This window comes from Molothrus aeneus, chromosome 2, assembly GCF_037042795.1.
Source record: "Molothrus aeneus isolate 106 chromosome 2, BPBGC_Maene_1.0, whole genome shotgun sequence".
Taxonomy (NCBI): Eukaryota; Metazoa; Chordata; class Aves; order Passeriformes; family Icteridae; genus Molothrus; species Molothrus aeneus.
The window spans coordinates 93,829,248-93,847,413 of record NC_089647.1 but is presented as its reverse complement, the minus strand read 5'-3'; the positions used below and the strand labels follow the sequence as shown (position 1 = coordinate 93,847,413).

Genomic DNA, 18,166 nt, shown 5'->3' with positions numbered 1-18,166 from the left:
AAATCTTCATATATGTGCTATTATTTACTGATTTAAACTACTACTGCTTTAAAAACTCCTCCTTTCCTTTTCTTTTTTCTAAATGAAACTTTGTTTTTCTGGAAAAATTCATTAAGCTTGTCTTCTGCTGGGCCTATCAGAAGGAGTCCATGAAAAACACTGTTAATAATTCAAAACAATGTATAGTCTTAATGGCCAGAGTACCACAGCACCAGCTGGGAAACACTATGCACAGGTATTTTCCGAGACAGGAGGTTTCTTAATTTGCACATATCTGTGTTCCAGGAGAATTGGACAACATCATCAAAGCAGTCTGTTTAAATCTTGTACAGGCCTTTCTCATTTCTCTATTCCTTTGTATAGTAAATACATAGGTAGGTATATGTTGGGTAGTTCTTATGTGTGTGTTTGGTTTTTCCTGTAACTGTTATTTCAGTTCCACTTTGATCTGCTATTGTTGTTTGTTTTGTGCTTTTTCTTTTCCCGTTCTTTTACAACCAGAACGTGGACTCTCTGTGGCACTCCTGAGTACCTTGCACCAGAAGTCATACAAAGTAAAGGCCATGGAAGAGCTGTGGATTGGTGGGCCCTAGGAATTCTTATATTTGAGATGTTGTCAGGGTAAGTGATAATTACTATATCACAGCAATATTATGTAATACAGAATTATTTGCTAGTTCTGTTTACAATATTTGGATAAGCAAATTTGGGCCAAATTTATTATTGATTTACTGGTTTAATTTCTGCCTTTAAAGAAAGGAATTGGGAAGCTTTACAAAACTACATATATCACTTGTTCTGGGAATGTTTTAGGGTTTTGAGTTTTTTGGTTTTGTTCCTTGTTTTGGGTTTGTGTTTTCGGTTTGGTTTGGGTTTTTTGTTTTGTTTTTCTTAATACTTTAACAGCTTCTCTTTTCCTTATGTGTTTGGAAATTTAGGTTTTGCTGAAGTTTAGATTTTTATTCACAAGGTCCTTTATATTTACATTTAAATGGTAAAGAACAGGACTACTACTGTAATTAATTTCCAGCATAGGGAAATCCTAGTTACAGTGGGAGCTTTAATCTGTAAAAATGCACAGTGGCAAGTCAGAAGACTTTTATTAATACAATCTATATTATAACGGAGCACTGGTTTTCTTTAAACCAGAGGAAGAACAATGGAAAGCTTTATAGGTCTGTTTGAAATCACTTTGCTCAAATGCTGCTTTTGCTGTTTTGGAATTTTTTTGATAAAGCAATGTTTTCAGAAGATACAAATTCAAACTGAAGAAACGGTTTCTGGCATTAATACAATAACCTGTTCATTACTTGTTATGGTTTTCCTCTTACTTTGTTTTGTCTTGGTTGTGTTGTTTGAGGGCACTTGAAAAAAGGTTTGGATTTTTGAAAGCCATTGGCTTTGCCGTGGTGGGTGCTTTAGGACAAATGCAGGTGAAAGCAAGGTTTTCATAGCTTCTGAAGAAACATTTCATCAGTTTGATTTCATAGTTCTACCTTCTTCATAGTTTCATGCCTTCTGCCTGGTACCTGGCTCTGCACTCTATACCTTCTTGGTCCCTGGGTGCATCAGGTGTCCTCTGTGGCCTTTCCTTATAAATTTGCAGCCTTGTAGAATGATCAGAACAGTGTCCTTGCTTGGATTTATTAATCCTTTTCTCTGTGTATTTCTGTCATTTCAAAGTGATTTTGCTGATTCTTCCAGTGTTTGGACAAGCTTGTAATTTTGCCTGAGCAAGTAGCTCCCCTGATGAAAGGGTGTTCACTTCAGAGCTCTGATCCATTGCGGGTACTGCTGTGAAGTTCACTCAATAGCAACACAACTTTCCCTAGCACAACATTGCTACCCACTGCTTGCTTTCTTAGTGTCCTGAAGGCTTACATATGCATTGCCTTTGAATCTCATGGCAATTTGTAGATAGTAAAGCAATAAACATAGTTGCTGGCTGACCCAAGCATGCTTGGCTGACTGGTCTAATATGAAGTTGTTATTTATGTAGGCTGATTTGTAGAGACCAGGCTTCACCTTTTTTCCATTGCTTCCTGCAAGGTGAGCAGCCCAAGTTGGTCAAAAGAGTCCTTCTCAGAGAGAAAAAAGAGATTCCCAGCAAGCTTGTTGCCACTAATCTTAGCCTTAGACAGCAGGAAGACTGTAGATAAAAGTGTCTGGGCTGTAATATGAGCATAGGTGCTGCAGTCACCCAGCTGTGATTTACCTTCCTGCCATGGGTTTCAGTGTGACCACTCTCTGTTAGGTCTGTGTGGTCTCAGTGTGATTGGATATTAGACCTTATTTATTTGCATGCCTTACAGAGATGTTGGGATGATTCTCTCCACTAGACCACTAATAGAAATGTAGTTTACAAAGTTAACAAAGTCTACAGGTGGCGATCAAGCAAGATATTTGGAGTCATTGAGACCTCAAGACCGCAGGGTGCTGAAGTATGACTTCTGTATATTCCACTGAAACATGACTGGTATATTTTGTTCATTAAAAATGAGAGCAGCTGCTGTTGTTTCTATGTAGGATCTTCTGTGTCATGACACTGTCTGGCTCAGGGGATGAGACTTGGATTTCAGAGTGTGTGGCTTAAAATGAACACTTTGGCTTTTACAGACTTTTAACCAATAGGGATAGCTTACACTGTCCTAAAAGTCAAGTGAAGTTTTATATAGGCTGATTGACAGAGCAGCTGTCTGTTGTGTGCGATTTGCTAAAGTTTTTTTATTACAGTACTTGTATAGACATGCTCTTTATAATGATTGAATGCTGCTTTGGATAGGGACTGGATCCAAGACTAAAAAATTAAACACAGCAGCATTCAGTCATTTCCAAAGCTGGAGTAGGGACTCCATACAAGCTTGTATGTTTGGGGTGTTTGTGTTTTGAGGCTTGTTTTTGGGTTTTTTTTTTGTTTGATCTGGGCTTTTTTAAGATGGGGATATGCTACTTTCTTAGGGGGTTTTTTTAGGGGATTAAAGAAGGGTAGGGATTATGGCTTGTATGTGTTTCCTTTAGATGGGAATGTTGTCACAATGAATGTATGCTTTTAGCATTTTATAAGTTTTTTGCTGTTCTTGGCAATAGTGTTTTGAAGCACTTTTCCTCACCAGCTCAAGATCTGGCTAGATATTTGCTATCAAGGCTTTTATTACAGAAGCAGTCCTAGTTAACTTTATAATTCAAAATTCAAAGAAGATGTAAGAAATCTGAAAATATTTTGAAGGTGAACAAAACCTGACTTCAAGACTAAGTCAGGTTGTCTGCAAGTAAATTAATGTCAGACATTTGATAGTTATTTCCTGAAGTTAGTTCTCTGAAGCCCAAAAGCAATTGAAAAGAATTGGTAGGTGTGCACGTAAGGAAATGGCCTCTCTAAAAACAAACAAACAAACCCACACCTTCCTGTGTTCCATAGTGTCTTATTTCCCTAACTTAATCTCTGGAGGCCCATTGAATTCTTCTTCTGCAGAAACTAGGTTTAAGGCAAGGTCCTGTTTAGGTTTAACATAGCAAGATACAGAAGGGGGGAGGAACAGGGAGAAGCAAGGGTGAGAAGAAAACTTAACAGATGAATAACACCAAGTTCATTCAGTTAACCTAAACAAGCTAAACAAACTGTCAATACAAAAACATCTATTTTTTTGAGTAAGTGAGTTCTGTTACAATTTAATGCAAAGAAAAATATACTTGTTATTTAACATTAGATAAGTTAGGTTGTAATTGTACTGTTATCAGATATGCAGCTAATACGAATTTTGTGTATTAATATGGATTTGTGGTTTTTACTTTTGCTTTGGTTGTCATATGTGATGTGGTGGTCTGGCATTTTAGGTAGGTTATTGGTTCCTGTCTGCAGTTTCATATTCTCAGACCTGTATATTTTCCCTTGAGGTTTTACAGCTTCTCTTCTTCAGACTGTCTTGGAAACTTATGTCCGTGCCATTGTTATGCTTCACTTAGCAAAAGGAATGGTTTGCAGCTGTTCTCCCGTTTACAGAGATGATATTTTTTGTAGCTTCTTTTCAGTTGGTGAAAAGGCAGCTGTTTGTATTTGTGTTGTGGTGTGAAGAAAGTCTGAAACTCAGGGGGATTTTTGCTGATTTATTAGGTAGCTTCCAGCACAATACTTGTGTTGTTTTGTTTAAAATCTGTGCTTCATGTCAATGAAGTTTGACATTTATAAAAAGCATCAAAATCAAGTTACTTGGTTTGTCCATGAGAAAACGGCAATCTTTCAAAGCTGTTGTCATTTTGCATAGAGTTCAAATGCACTTTAATTGCCATAAAATTATTATACAGCCAACTGTGATTTAAATTTTTCACAAGAACTCTAGACATAGTAGTTTTGGGTTTTTAAAGTGGGAAAGCAAATTAAAACAATGCAATGTAAATATGAAAAAAATTATATGTACATTCTATTCTTCTTGATTTCACACCTCAGTAATGTACAGTAATCTGTTTACTGCAGCTGGTAGCTTTGTAATACATAGTTAAAAATATTCTAATTGCTTTATGCATATACAGATTCTAATAGGTAATAAATAGAAAATTGGGTTTGTCAACTTGCTGTGGAGAATGTGAATGATATTTATGTTGCTTGACTAAAAAAGAAACTATATGATAGTCATTCTTGTGGTGAAAAAACTTGTGCATGTTAAATAGCAATCATGTTTTCCTTGTTCTTTAGTGTCAAAGTAGGAATTTTTAATAGCACAAGTATTATTCCTGAGATTCTTCTATTTGTCAGTTAGCTGGGAAGTAGTTTTTCATAAAGAAAATACTCTTTGTGAAAACCAACAAAAAATGTCCTTTAGTCTTTCCCTGACCAGATAGTTTAGTCATGCTTTTCAGTGCTTTGAATTATTATGGTTTTTTTACCATAAGCCTACAAATACCTTTACTTAATTATTCTGATGGAATTTGATTATTCCTGTGGCCGAAATTGACAGTATTTCAAAGGGAATGCTAATCCACTTGATCATCAGCTGAATAATGAAGAAATTAATATTTCTGAAAACATAATGGAAATCATGTATATTACTTGTTGAAGAATAAGCTAGTTTGACTACCATAAAATTTAAAAAAAGAGCCTGAAGTGAAAAAATGTTGTTTTCATCCTTGTTTTTGTGCTATCAGTGCTTTCCAAAGCCACAAGCACTGTATTTGTGTGCGTATGCACACAGTTAAGTTCTCTGAGAAAGTAATTATGTTAGAGAGATGTGAAAATACTTTATTTAAACTGTAATAGTGGTTGGATGTTTTTAATATGGTCACCACTCAAAAGCTGCAGGTTTTTTTAATTCTGTGGGGATTTTGAGGCAGAAGCATGGTAAGAGGGTTGTTATGGTCATATTACGGAGGGCAAAGCAGGACTGAGATTACTGAATGAGTAATTCTATTCCCTTAGAAGGTTTCCTGTTTAACTTTTAAGAGCATGAGTGACACTCTGAAAGCTGTTGGCTCTTGGGCTCAGCTGCCTGTACTGGCTGTACTGATGCACCTCTTGCAGCCATCAGGGATGTACTGTACTCGTAAAGGAAGCACAGCAGAAAACTTTCGATTCTTACTGTAGCTGTACAACAAGAAGTAGTCTCTCTGTTAGCTCATAACTTCATGAATGACTTCATAGAAGTTTTAATTACATGTTATTTACTATTCATCATGGGGAAGATTTTGAAATGAAAACTTTATCTGTCCCACACAGAAAGGCAGCTGCACTTGGAGAGTTGTGAGCAGTTTGACTGTTTCAAAAACCTTATCTAGCAAAACATATAGTTGAATTCAAGACGTACAACAAATAACTGAACTGCATAATGTATTCATGTGGCGGCCCTTTAACACTTTAGAAAGAAACTGATAAATAAGGGTGTGCCGGCAGTTACAGGACAAGATCAAAAATGGTAATGCTCTTTGGAGAGTATATCCCTGGGTTTTAGAGATAAAAGCAAAGCATTTTCTACTTTTGAACTGAAAATTTTTTTCATAAATTATATTTTTATGGCAATTGTGTAGCAATTTTATATTTTTCTCTTCTGTTGTTATATTTAAATTCTAATTCTGCATTCAGTGTGTTGCGTACAAAAATGTTTTCTGTTTTACAATGGCGGCCTTAAATTATTCTTCAAGATAATATTTGATTGGTAGCGTCCTACCAAAAAGAACATCATTGATTATTTCTGAGGGGAATTGCTATAGCACAATATTGCTTATAAAATTTTTAGAACTTCTTTTCTAACCTCTGAAAATTTTCTGTATTAAAATAGGTTTCCTCCATTTTTTGATGACAATCCATTTGGTATATATCAGAAGATTCTTGCTGGCAAAATCGATTTCCCGAGGCATTTGGATTTATATGTAAAGTAAGTCCATGACTCCCAACACTGTCTCTTCTATTCTAAATACCTCCTGAGCACTGTTTCTAAAAATCTCTTTAGAAGACCTGATTTCAGATTCTGATTTTCTGAAACATCATATTGGAAAATATTTGATATTACATTTACACTTTCAGTCCAAATAAACTTACATATTTTGTAGACTTCAAGGTGGTGATATAGTTGTAAGATAGTATCTACCTATCTTTTCTGTTTATTATGGGTTATTAAATGCTTTTCCACCTTGTGGAAACCCCATTGGCATGTCCTTTAAGGAGGTCGAGAAGAGAAATATGAGGAAATAATCTGAGCAAAAATTAGGAGAGCAGGAAGAGGACCCTAAAACTGTTTCTATCCATAGATACATACCACTTAAATCACTCTCAGCATAATTACTTGAGTGAACTCTGGTACTTCGGAAGTTCTCGTGTAAAGTCAACTTAAATTTGTGATAGCAGGGGCGCAGTTCAATATGGAGTATTGCATACACATGTAATGTGGGTTTAATTTTCAGTATTTAGCAATTGTTAAAAGTGTATTGCGAATGAAATAAGTTTTTTTTCCTCCTTGAAAATTCCATAACTGAAATAATTTTTAGTAAACATTGGAACATGAGGAAATGTGATTATAAACATGAAGTTTCTTCTAAGTGACAACTGAGTGAATGAGTGAGGGAGTGAAGACAGGAAGTTACCCCTTTGTTAATCACTTCTGATGTTTTGATGGTGACTTCAGAGAGGCACTTGCTTACTGTTACTACTGGGTAAACATACAAGCAAAACTAATCATTTGAGAAAGTGTTTGTTTTGGTTTTTTTAAGTCTCCACTGAATCATTGGATGCTCTGAATGAAGCATGTCTGCTTCCCCTTAGGCTGACTAGTGTCTCATATTCTTGTGTCTTTGTAACAGTTTTCTCTTAGTAGCTCCACACAGTTTACAGTTTAGTGTAGTTTTATCTGGTCTTCCTAATCCAATTGGTCTTGCAAAGAAAACTGATTATCTCTTTTAGTATTCTGTGCACTGAGCTATAATATTGTGATCAGAAGGAGGAACACCTCAAATTAGGTTATCATCACTAACAGCCCATCCAATATAGTGAAAGCAGTTACAGAGACTAATAACCCCTGAGCCTCCTTTTATCCTGGCTAAACAATCCCAGCTCCCTCAGCCACTCCTTCTGGACTTACCCTCCAGATCCTTCACGAGCTCCATTGCCCTTCTCTGGACTCACACCAGCATCTCAATGTCTTTCTTCAAGTGAGTGGCCCAGAACTGGATACAGAAACATGAGGTGTGGTCTCACCACTGACAAGTCGAGGGGGCCAATCATTGTTCTGTCCTGCTGGCCACACTACTCCTGTGGCTTCACTTACTTTCTGCAGTGAGTTGTGAACACAGTGTCTTGGATGTCAGCCCCTCTTCCTTCTTTTAAACCACAATATGCAGAACTGGATAGTCCTTGAACATCTCTGCATCATTACCTTAAAGCAAGTGCTGAGATTATTTTGTCTAATGAAGGCAGTCTTCTTCTTACGTTCTAACCCATCTGTTTTCTCTCTTCTTCCAATAAGTCAATATTTCAGCCAGAAAGAAGGCTGTCTTGGGTCCTGTCAGATCCAGACTGTGTCTGAAGTATTAGTGCTATACAAAGTTTTAACGCTCTGTTCTGAGGCAGCAAAACTGTTTCCCTTTCGGAACTCTGAGAGCACTTCTCTCCCTAGGGATATGTACTGCCTCAGCTTACAGGCATTTACATTTTTTACTCACTTATCCCTTATCACTCTCCTGTACTCTTTACTTTCTGAATTTGTACCACTTCTGCTTTCCCTCCTGATGCATGAATGTCACTCTTCCTTACTGTTTTTTTAAGGTTTTCTTTGCAAAGCCACTTTTGGAAACCTCCAAATGAAATGTCCCTGTTACAGCATTTTACTGATTATTGCTCTGCAGGGACCTTCATGTAGAATTTGGTTCTCAAAAACATGCACCAGCATATCTGTTGAATTAAATTTAACATAATTTTTAAATGAGTATTTAGAACCAATGTAATAAAGAACTACTAAACTATTATTGGTTTCAATTCAATGGATATTTCACTGGTCCAATGCAGCAAGTATCATATTTAGTAACAATACTGTATCAGCATGTAAGCTCATCCCTTATCTGTTTTATGATGAATTTTTGAAGCAAGCCAAGAATGATCCATGAAATGTTTTCTGGTTTTATAGGAATGGGAAAGTGTCTTTGCCCATAAACTCTGTGAATCTCTTTTAGGGTTTCTGGATTTCTTTTCAGCCCTACTTCTGTTTTAAGTGTGCTTATAGTCCTCCTTGTAGCCTCTTCCATGATGAATGCTCTTTGTGAAGTAGAAAGGGATCTTTCTGCAAAGGTGACTGTGAAAGGAGTTGGTCACATGATTTAATCTAATTGAAATATTGATTGTCTGGAATAATCACAAGAGTTTTAAAAACTGCTTTCTACATGGACTTTTTTATTCATATATCTGGTAATTTAATTTTTTTTCAGTTGAATTTTAGAATTGTATTTGCAAATGCAACAGCTTTTCAAACAGTCTAGCATATTCAGTTTATATGTTCATTTTGCACACACTTTTGTGATTTCAAGGATAGATGACACTGCTATTTTTGGGAGGCATAGTAGACATTACAGGTAGGGATGGAGAGAGGCAGGTGTGTCATTGTTATGTTTGTGTTCTTTTCTGTAAATAAAACAGTTGACTTTCTTTAACCTTTGATATTGTTGAAAATTTGAACTAGCCATACTCTTTAATCTCTTTCATGCTGTATGTCATCTCTCAGGAATACTTGAGATTATAGAAATAAGGATGGTTAAACTTATGTTCTTTCTTGTCATTGGTACTTCATGCAATCAGTCCAGAATCCAGTTTTCTAAAATCAAATAGCAAAATAATCTTTGAGATAAAATGTAACTTCTTATAGAAATATGAAGCCGTATTTTTCTTTCAACTTGCAAGTAATCAAGCTAATTCCATAAATTATGATACTTATGGTTTGTGATAGTTGTTTGGGGCTTAATATTTGAAGTACTTTGCTATTAATATGGAAGAGTTTTCTGTCTCTAAACTTCTGTTAATTGCTTAAAATGTTGATTTAGTTTTGTGTAGAACTGTTCAATGAGCCAGTATCTCAGTGAGACTTTGTTTTCAATTAAATTAAAGATGTTACTAGTTTTAAGCAGATTACTAGCTCTTTCATGGTTTCCCTGGGTATTTAGCATAAAGATGAGGATGCAGCTTTATGTGCTTTTTTAATACATTTTAGTGTTGAGTTCTGACAAGCAGATTGGATATCTGTTGGAGAAAAAAAATGGAGGTTTTGAGATTGGGCATGCTGAGCAAAATGCAAAAAAACAAAGAACAAAATGGTGCTACTTGGCAAGGGGCAGGGGAGGAGAGAGTGAGGTTTTTTCCCTTTGTTTCTTGGAAGAGTCTAAAAGAAATCTGCAAGAATTTTGTTAGATTCTTTTTTATTGCTTACTCTTAAATGTCCTAAAATATGAGGAAATGAATGGTCAGAGGGAAGCATGTCTATATTCTGTAACACTTGACAGTCAAATATAAATTACTTCTGTTTAACAGAGAACATGTTTTCTCTACTTCAGAGACCTTATTAAGAAGCTACTTGTGGTTGACAGAACAAGACGACTAGGAAATATGAAGGTCAGTGTAAAATCTTTAGTGTAAGATTCACACAAGGTTGAAAGAATTCTGTAGGAAAGATATAGACCAGCTCTTCATAGAATTTTTGATTTTATAAGCATGAAACACATACATTTCCCCATACATTACTTAGGTTATGCAATGCTAAATGCAAATTTAACTGTGTATTTCTGTGTTTCTGAAAATCATTCCCCTATTTGGATTAATGCTACTCTTCCTGGTGGTTTTCCTCTCTCCTCACCACCACCCTGTTCATTAATGTGAAAACCTAGATTAGACCAGAAACATGGTATTAAGCCCTGTAGTGCATGGTGCCAGCTTCATTTGGTTCTTTTTTTGTGGCAGTGTTAATCCCAGAAGGGCCACTAATCAAACTTGAAGTTTAAAAATTATTTTTAAAAGATACGGGTTGTAGTGATACCTGGTCATTGTCTTGGTGGGGCTGATTAAGCCTTAAATACTCTTTTTAATAGTTTAAGAGTTAAATACTCTTGCACCAGGAAGAATTGTTTACCCTAATCCAAACAGATTTATGAAGACAATAGGTACTGAAATTAGCATGTATAATCTTTCTCTTTGGAGACATCTAAAATTTTTATTTCTCTGGGGAAGGGATGTTAGAGGTTTGCTTTTTGGCCCAAAGCACCTTGAATGGTAAACATAGCTGAAGATGGTAAAAGGTGCACAATCATCCAAGGTTTACTTAACATATTAATATAAATGCTTTAACCAGTTGTCCAGTGTTTTCTTTTGGAGCTTTTTTATGGCACAAAGTTAGACTGGTAAGAAAAAACAGGAAATAATGTTTTTCTTATCCTTCAGAATCCTTTGTAGTCTTTTTCAGGAGAATTTCTTAAGCTGAAAGTTTTTCATTTACCAGTGAAAACTTTTATATCTTTGGACAGTTTTGAAGGAAAACAAAAATAAAAGCAAATCTTGACTTGTTCAAACATGGGCTTTGGTAAATGTGTTTGGCTGGGTTTTCTCTTTTCTGGGGATGTTTTTAGTCCATGGTTGCTTAGGTTTGTTTTGGGGTTTTCCCTACAATTGGCTAAAATTCTTAAATCAAAAACAGTTCTAATTAAGAGCAGATTTTGGGGTGGGAGCACTAGGTCAGACTTGTGTCTGATCCTTTTCCATTGTCATAATTGTTTTAAAAATATGTAAATCCCACAAAACATTTTCTGGTGAAACATTCAGTCAGGTCTGCTTTTGAGGGAACTATGTGAACTGTTCTCCTTGATGCCTCATTGGATATGAGCATGGATAGTTCCACTCCACATAAATCTGAAAAAACCCAAATGTGTAATAATGCTTGGTTTTGTGGAGCTGTACGTGTTATAGTCTTGAGTGCTGTGCTTTGATCAGGCCTGAGACAGGGAACCAGCTGTTTTTCCCCAGTGCTTAATGCCTTGAGAACAAGTCTGTGCGTGAAACAAGCTTAATCATGAAAAAAAGAGACATTTGTGTTTCTTATGTACATAAATAAAACAGGCACCCCAGAGAGAATAATCATTGCAAGGCAAATACACCTTTAGCTGTATATCTAAAATGAAAACAAATGTTTTAATATATTTACTTTCGTAACAGTACTGAGAACCTCTTGCTGTCAGCATTAAATGCCTGTAATATTTAAAAAAACCTATGTGCTTCCCAGACATTATTTTTATTTAAAACACCATCATCTCTGTTATTTTTTTATAGTGCAAGGATTAGAAAGTATATCTGAATAGAAGGCATTCTCTAAAATGTTGGTGAAAACAAAAGTAAATAGGACTGTAATGAATGGTTTTGTGCGTATTTTAAAGCCTGTTCTTGATCTCCATTGTGTCAGAAGAATGCTAAAAAAAGCCCAAAGAAACCTCAAATCAAAATTACTTGGGTTTTATTGCTGGAACTCAGGACCTACTAGGTAATTAACACTATGAATTTATCCTTTAGAATCTTTTTATGATTATCACCTGAAAAAAAGAAAAAAGGTTAGACCTGATATTACAGTCCTTGTAATGAAATACATGGTTTGGCATACATGTAAGCTTAAAAAATAGTAATTTTGATTTCTTTCCTTAAAGAATGGAGCTGATGATGTGAAGAGACATCGATGGTTCAGGTCTATAGACTGGGATGCTGTACCTCAAAGGAGACTAAAGGTACATTCTGCAAATACTGTATAGGACATCACAAGGAGAAATCATTGTTCATTTAAGCTGATCTGTTGAAGGTTTGTTGGCTGTTGCATCTGTGTGTTTGTGTGTGTATAAGCACATGTCTATAAGCACACTTCGTAATTAAATGCATATTGGCCTTTTTGCAATGTGGAGTTAATTGTATGAATGTCTGTTTGCATTTTTGTCTATATACAAACTGTCTAAAAATCCCTGCTTTAGTTCACTGAAGATGATTTGTTAATACAGAATTTAGTTTTCACGTTTAGGTTTTTGTAAGTGATTACTTGTTGTAAGTGTTTTTTTATTTGCGGACATGGAGGGGATTGCTAATTTGTTGGTTTGATTTAGTTTTTCTTTTTTCCTTGTCCTTACATATAGGGAGGTATTTTATTCTGGACTTTAAATTTTTGTACCAAGTTCAATTCAGGTAAATGTTTTAATAAAATGTAGAGCACATGGGAGTAGGAGGAATAGGCAAGGTGAAAGAGAAGGATTTATGAATGTAATTCCAACAGACTTTTTTATAGCACTGAATTCTAGTATTATATGAGGGCAGATGTTTGCAAAAGCTATCAACACTACAAAATGTTTTTAAAGTACTTTAGAAGTAAAACTGCTTTCTTTCTTTCCTTCCTCAGAGTTTTAACTTGTACAATTCCTTACAGCAGTGGTTTTCTGTAGCAGAGGTTGAGTTACCACATGCAGTCAGTCAAGTACAAATTAAACATTTGTTTTTATTTTCTTTGCATTAGTTTCTTCCACTTAAATTCCAGGTAGATACCTTGAGTTCTTGAAAAAATGAAAAAAAAAGGAGACAATATTAATGTTCTTGATGTATTCTTGTAAACAATATCTAATACAAAGATATAGATGGCTTTTCTCTTTAAGAAAAATAAGTTTACAGTGTTTTAAATGTGTGGGTTTGTTTTATTTTTAATCATTACTGCAACCAGTTGATATTTTTATGTATATGCATTGTAATGAAGTCACATTTTTCTAGGTACTTACTATAAATTGTTTACCAAACTTACTATAAATTGTTTACCAAACTTACTATAAATCTGTTTACCAAACCTGCAAAGAACACAAACTGGATGATAACCTGTTTAATAATATATAAACTCAGAATATGGCAATCAAAGCAATAAAAAACAAATAGTATTAAAAATTATTTTTAGATGTACAATCAAATGTCTCAGGTCCAAACATCCTTTATGTGGCATTTTTATTTTAAAAATTAATCAAAAAAGAGTTACCATAGCATTCAGATTACTATAAATACAAAACTTGTTTCTTAATCTTTATGATGGTTGCATTTAGCTCTTGGAAGATGAAGTGGTACTTAATTAAACTTTAGAGTAGGGATGTGAAGTGGATCAGAATTTAACTTGGTTATTTGAAGAATATAGCTGCCTCTATAGAATTAGTTTTCATGATTTCATACTTATGAAGAGATTGAAAATATGAAATAATGCATACAATGCTCCATTTTCCTGGTAAAAAGCGTGAATTTGTCTATTGTATAAATTATGCATAGATTCATGGTCCCAATAAGGTCCTAAATATCAATATCATATAAACAATAGCAATGGCTGAAAGGGAAAAATTGTTTCATTAATCATCCTTTCTCTCTTGTTTTTTTCTTTCTATGTGTCACTTCACAAAACTCTCTTTTTTCTGCCAAAATGCTTACAGGGAGGAGGGGTATCAGGCACTGCCCACAGTGGGGCAGACATTTCTCAGGGGCAGAGCAGATTCTGCACCTTTTCCTCACCATCTGGGCAGTGTTACTGTGGCTGCCAGACACAAAATTAGGACTCTGCTTTTGGCTGAAGGTTAGAAGTACTATCATACAGGGACCTGTCTTTCCTATTGAAAACCAACTGATGATGACATCATTTTGAAAAGCCCATAAGATCAAATAAGATCTCATAAGCTAGTGGAAGCCAGACTTTTATCTTTTTGAAGATGTGCAGAATAGCATTTTGCTATACTTTATAATTCTGTCTGTGGTATAACTTGGAGCCAGTTCAGTGATCATCCATAGGGTTTTCTCATTCTAAAGTGTTCTGTTGGATTCAGCATGATAATTAAGCTCTCAGTTGCTGAGAAGAGAATAGAGATGAATGTCCCTTGAGAGAGGAAAAGGGGTTTGCCCTTCATTAATACCTGCAATTAATGAAATGTTCCTGAAGGGATCTTTATCTCGTAGTCTGTGGCCAGAAGCACAGAGCATTCTCAATGTTAGATTTCAGACAAGTTAAAACTGGAGGTACTCTAAAGCTGATGAGCAATGCTAGAAATTGAAAGGATCCTCTGTGAAAACAAAAATAACCTGATACGTCTCTTGGCACCTTCAAGTTTCATAAAAACAGGCTGTTTGAATTAAGATGCTTTTATAACCATCCTTTTGAAATGAGTTATGGCGAAGCAATTTCTTTACCTGCTTGAATTTATTGCTAGGTTAGGAAAAAACATAGTTGGTAGACAGAAGTTAGTAATTTCAACCTCTTTAAAAGCAATCAATCTATTTGAAAGCAGTGAAGAGGAGGCTACCTTCAATATGGTAGCAGTTTCCCATACTGCTGTGAAGATTCTTAGTTGAAAGGAAGCTAGTGCTCTCAATAAAATAGGTATCTATATTAAGTGTATTAATTATCTAAGTGTCTTTTAGCCACATTATTTAAGTCTAAAATTGACAAAAAGTAGGAATGTGTATGTGTTGCTGCAAGTTTCTCTCTCTTGTGCCATTCATTATTAGGGAACAGGTGAACAGTAAATCTGTACTCCATTTGTTTAATAGAGCTTTTACAGAATAGTATGATGGAGAGGAGCTCATTGAGGAAACTACTGACATTTTTGTTGTGCTTCTTCTGACTAGCCTCCCATAGTGCCCAAAGTATCCAATGACGGGGATACTTCCAATTTTGAAGCTTATCCTGAAGATGACTGGAACAAGACACCTCCGGTACCTCCTAAAGATCTAGAAATTTTCAAGAACTTCTGAGTGTAACATCTACACTCAACAAGGTATGTCCAAATGTCAAGAGTGCCCTTGAAAACATTGCAGACCTGTGAGTGAGAACCATATGCAGAATTACATTTTCTGATTTATAATGGCTTGAGGTGACAAAAATCACCTCACAGGATTTGGTTTTCTACATTCATGAAGGTTTATTTGCTTACAAATATTTAAGTCCTTCTGTCCTTATTTTTTTTTAAATTGTGTGTAAAAAGAAATACCTAGAATGATTTCACAGATAAGGAAATGTGATAGTTTTTAACTCTAAGGTTTTACTACTCTAGAGGAATAAGGTGGTCAGATTAGTTCTGTACCCTGGATATTCTCTCTTATAAATGTGATAGGTTGATACTTATTACTGAGTTCAAATAGTCCACCTTGAGTTTTGTGTTCTCTTTTTTTGTCTTAGAAACTGGAAGGAAATTGAAGTGCTAAGAGCAAGTCTGAAGAACAATGGAGTTCAGATATAAAGGAAGATTTTCTTTGTGGCTAAGAATGATACTGCATTCAGATATGTGTATTAGTAAATGTCAAAAAAGATGGAGGCAGGCAGGAATAATTTTTTGCTGTAAACATTTGACCTTAGTTTATTAAATTGTAATAATGGTAGTCTGCTCTGATGTAGACTAATTAAAATGATATTTTTAGGATTATTTTTTTTTAACTTATGGTTGAATTAAGTTTCCTGCTATTCCCAGATCCTTTTTGCATAGTTAACTCATAGACTTAATTTTATAAGTTTATACTAAAGTTGTGTAATTAAAAGCACAAATTAGTATATATGTATATAATGGATACAATACAACTAAAGCACAGGAATTGTGCAAAGATGTAAATTTTTGTACTTTGCAGAGTCTATGATTTTTATTTTTCAAATAATGTTTTTCAAGAAGTTCTTTAGGAATAAAAGTCTTAAAAAAGGATAAATGAGTTTTTCATCATCTTATATACATTTTATAATTCTTTGTAAAAAACAGAAATAATTACGTTTTAAAAAAGATTTGTACCTAAAATTTCCAATGCCTCACACTTACAACCATAGTACTTGAAAGCAGAAAGACCAGGGCATGTTTTATTGTTGTTAAAGATGTATCTTAATGGCTAATTTAAGAAGTTCTGTTACAATTAAGTCTTTTTGAAAACCAGAATTTTGAGTGATAATACACTGTCTGAAATGAGATTCCTCACATGAAAACTCACTGTAAACATGCAAGTCAGTCCATCCTGATAAAAGGGCTTTAACTGGCTCTGACAGGAGTTCTTCCCTCACAAGTTTGTTGTCGTCTCCAAATGTAAAGCATGAGCCATAACAGACCTTTTTCATTAGCACAATAGTTGTTGTTGTATGCTGAACACTTCAGAATATCAGAGGGAAGACTGAATATTTAGTACAGCCTTATTTTTCTCCTCCTTTTTTGAAATTGTCCTAGTCCCTGCTGCCAGCAATTTCATATGTACAGAGTTCAAACCCTAGATGCACAGAGTCTCTTTTTTCATCCTGTGTTAACATCTTTCTAGCAGCTTGAGCACACTTTTTTGGAAGTATATGCAATATTGCTTATTTTTAAGTAGCACTAAATATCAGTATGTGCATAAGTATGTATCTCTATATATGAATGCACAAAAGCATGAAGGTAGATTGAATACTAGGCAGAATGTCCTTTTTTAGGTTTTTTTTCATGTTTCATATTGTGATACTTGTCTTAATATTGTCTTAATATAAGTGAGTTGATTTTGAAGTGCTTCAATTACAAAAAACACAATGGCATTTTTTTAGGATGTTGTCAGTTTAGGTAACTTCTAGTGAAATTACCATATTTAGGCCTTTTTTTCTTCTCAGAACACATCAGCTCTCTGAAGGTCTACTAGTATGACTTATGGCTCTACATAATACTGTTTGATGAGATCATACAGACAGTGTTTTCCAAAAACTACTCTCCACATTTTGATCTGAAAGCTATAAGAACTGTAGGCTGAAGATTTGTTTTTCTAAACTAAATCCTGAATGCCTACCAAGTAGGCATTCTAGTAATTGCTACTGAAATTACCATATTTATGATTTTATTGCAGATCTGTTACTGGAGTCTCCTTGTGGAAAAGTGATCTCAATTTTTTTTTTTTGTTTAAACAGTACAGAAGTGCTATTGAGAACCTGTAACTTCTAGGATATTAGATTATTTCTTCATAAAGCAAGTCTTCCTAAAAGAGATTGTATAACTCTTGTCAAAAATGCACAATGTGTAAAAAAATCAGGATATTTCAAAATGAAAATTCTGGAATATCACAAAGCTGTCTTGATGTTCTGCAAGTTGATGCCCGCAGCTGCCACTCAGTGAATATTGTGTAGGAATGTATAATGAAATACAGGACAATCCATAGGAAATTACAGTTTTAACCTAGTGTAAGTACCTTATTCTCTTGGAAAAATGAATCTGACCCACTATGTTTGTATCTGTGGAATTAGTTATTCTAAATCAATTGGAAAAACGGAAACACATGAAACACAGTTTACTTTGTGTAAGGGGAGCAAGCAGTTGGAGAGTTTTCTTGATGTGTAAGTGTATGGTATTTTATGGACTCTGAATACATACATCCATTTCTTATTAGAAAATACTGCAAGAAAGTGTGCTAAATATAGGATTTTTCTTCAAATTTCAAAGCTGCTCTGTGTTTAAGTCTTCAGATCTGAGGAAATTAAGTTGAAATGGAGTAATTTACCGCCGTGGCAGTTAGAAGTTTTGAATGCTTGAACAACAGGAAATAGTGAATTTTCTTTCTATGACTTTTATCCATTGCTGGCAGTGGATGCACTGACACTCATTATGATGGAGACTAATGTAGTGAATACAATGTTATTAATAATGATAATTCACTGACTTTACATTGTTTCCGAGCCATGTG

The 18,166-nt window shown here is 34.8% G+C and overlaps 1 protein-coding gene across 1 annotated transcript in view; it reads left to right on the top strand.

Moving 5' to 3' along the window:
- Positions 1–15,947, top strand: part of PRKX (protein kinase cAMP-dependent X-linked catalytic subunit) — a 52,539-nt gene extending 36,592 nt beyond the window's left edge. The window contains exons 4-9 of the mRNA XM_066571618.1: positions 502–621; positions 6,267–6,362; positions 10,018–10,075; positions 12,148–12,225; positions 15,125–15,273; positions 15,675–15,947. Coding sequence (XP_066427715.1) covers positions 502–621; positions 6,267–6,362; positions 10,018–10,075; positions 12,148–12,225; positions 15,125–15,250 — 478 coding nt within the window. The 3' untranslated portion in view covers positions 15,251–15,273; positions 15,675–15,947. The remainder of the gene's footprint in view (positions 1–501; positions 622–6,266; positions 6,363–10,017; positions 10,076–12,147; positions 12,226–15,124; positions 15,274–15,674) is intronic.
- Positions 15,948–18,166: the final 2,219 nt, after the last annotated feature.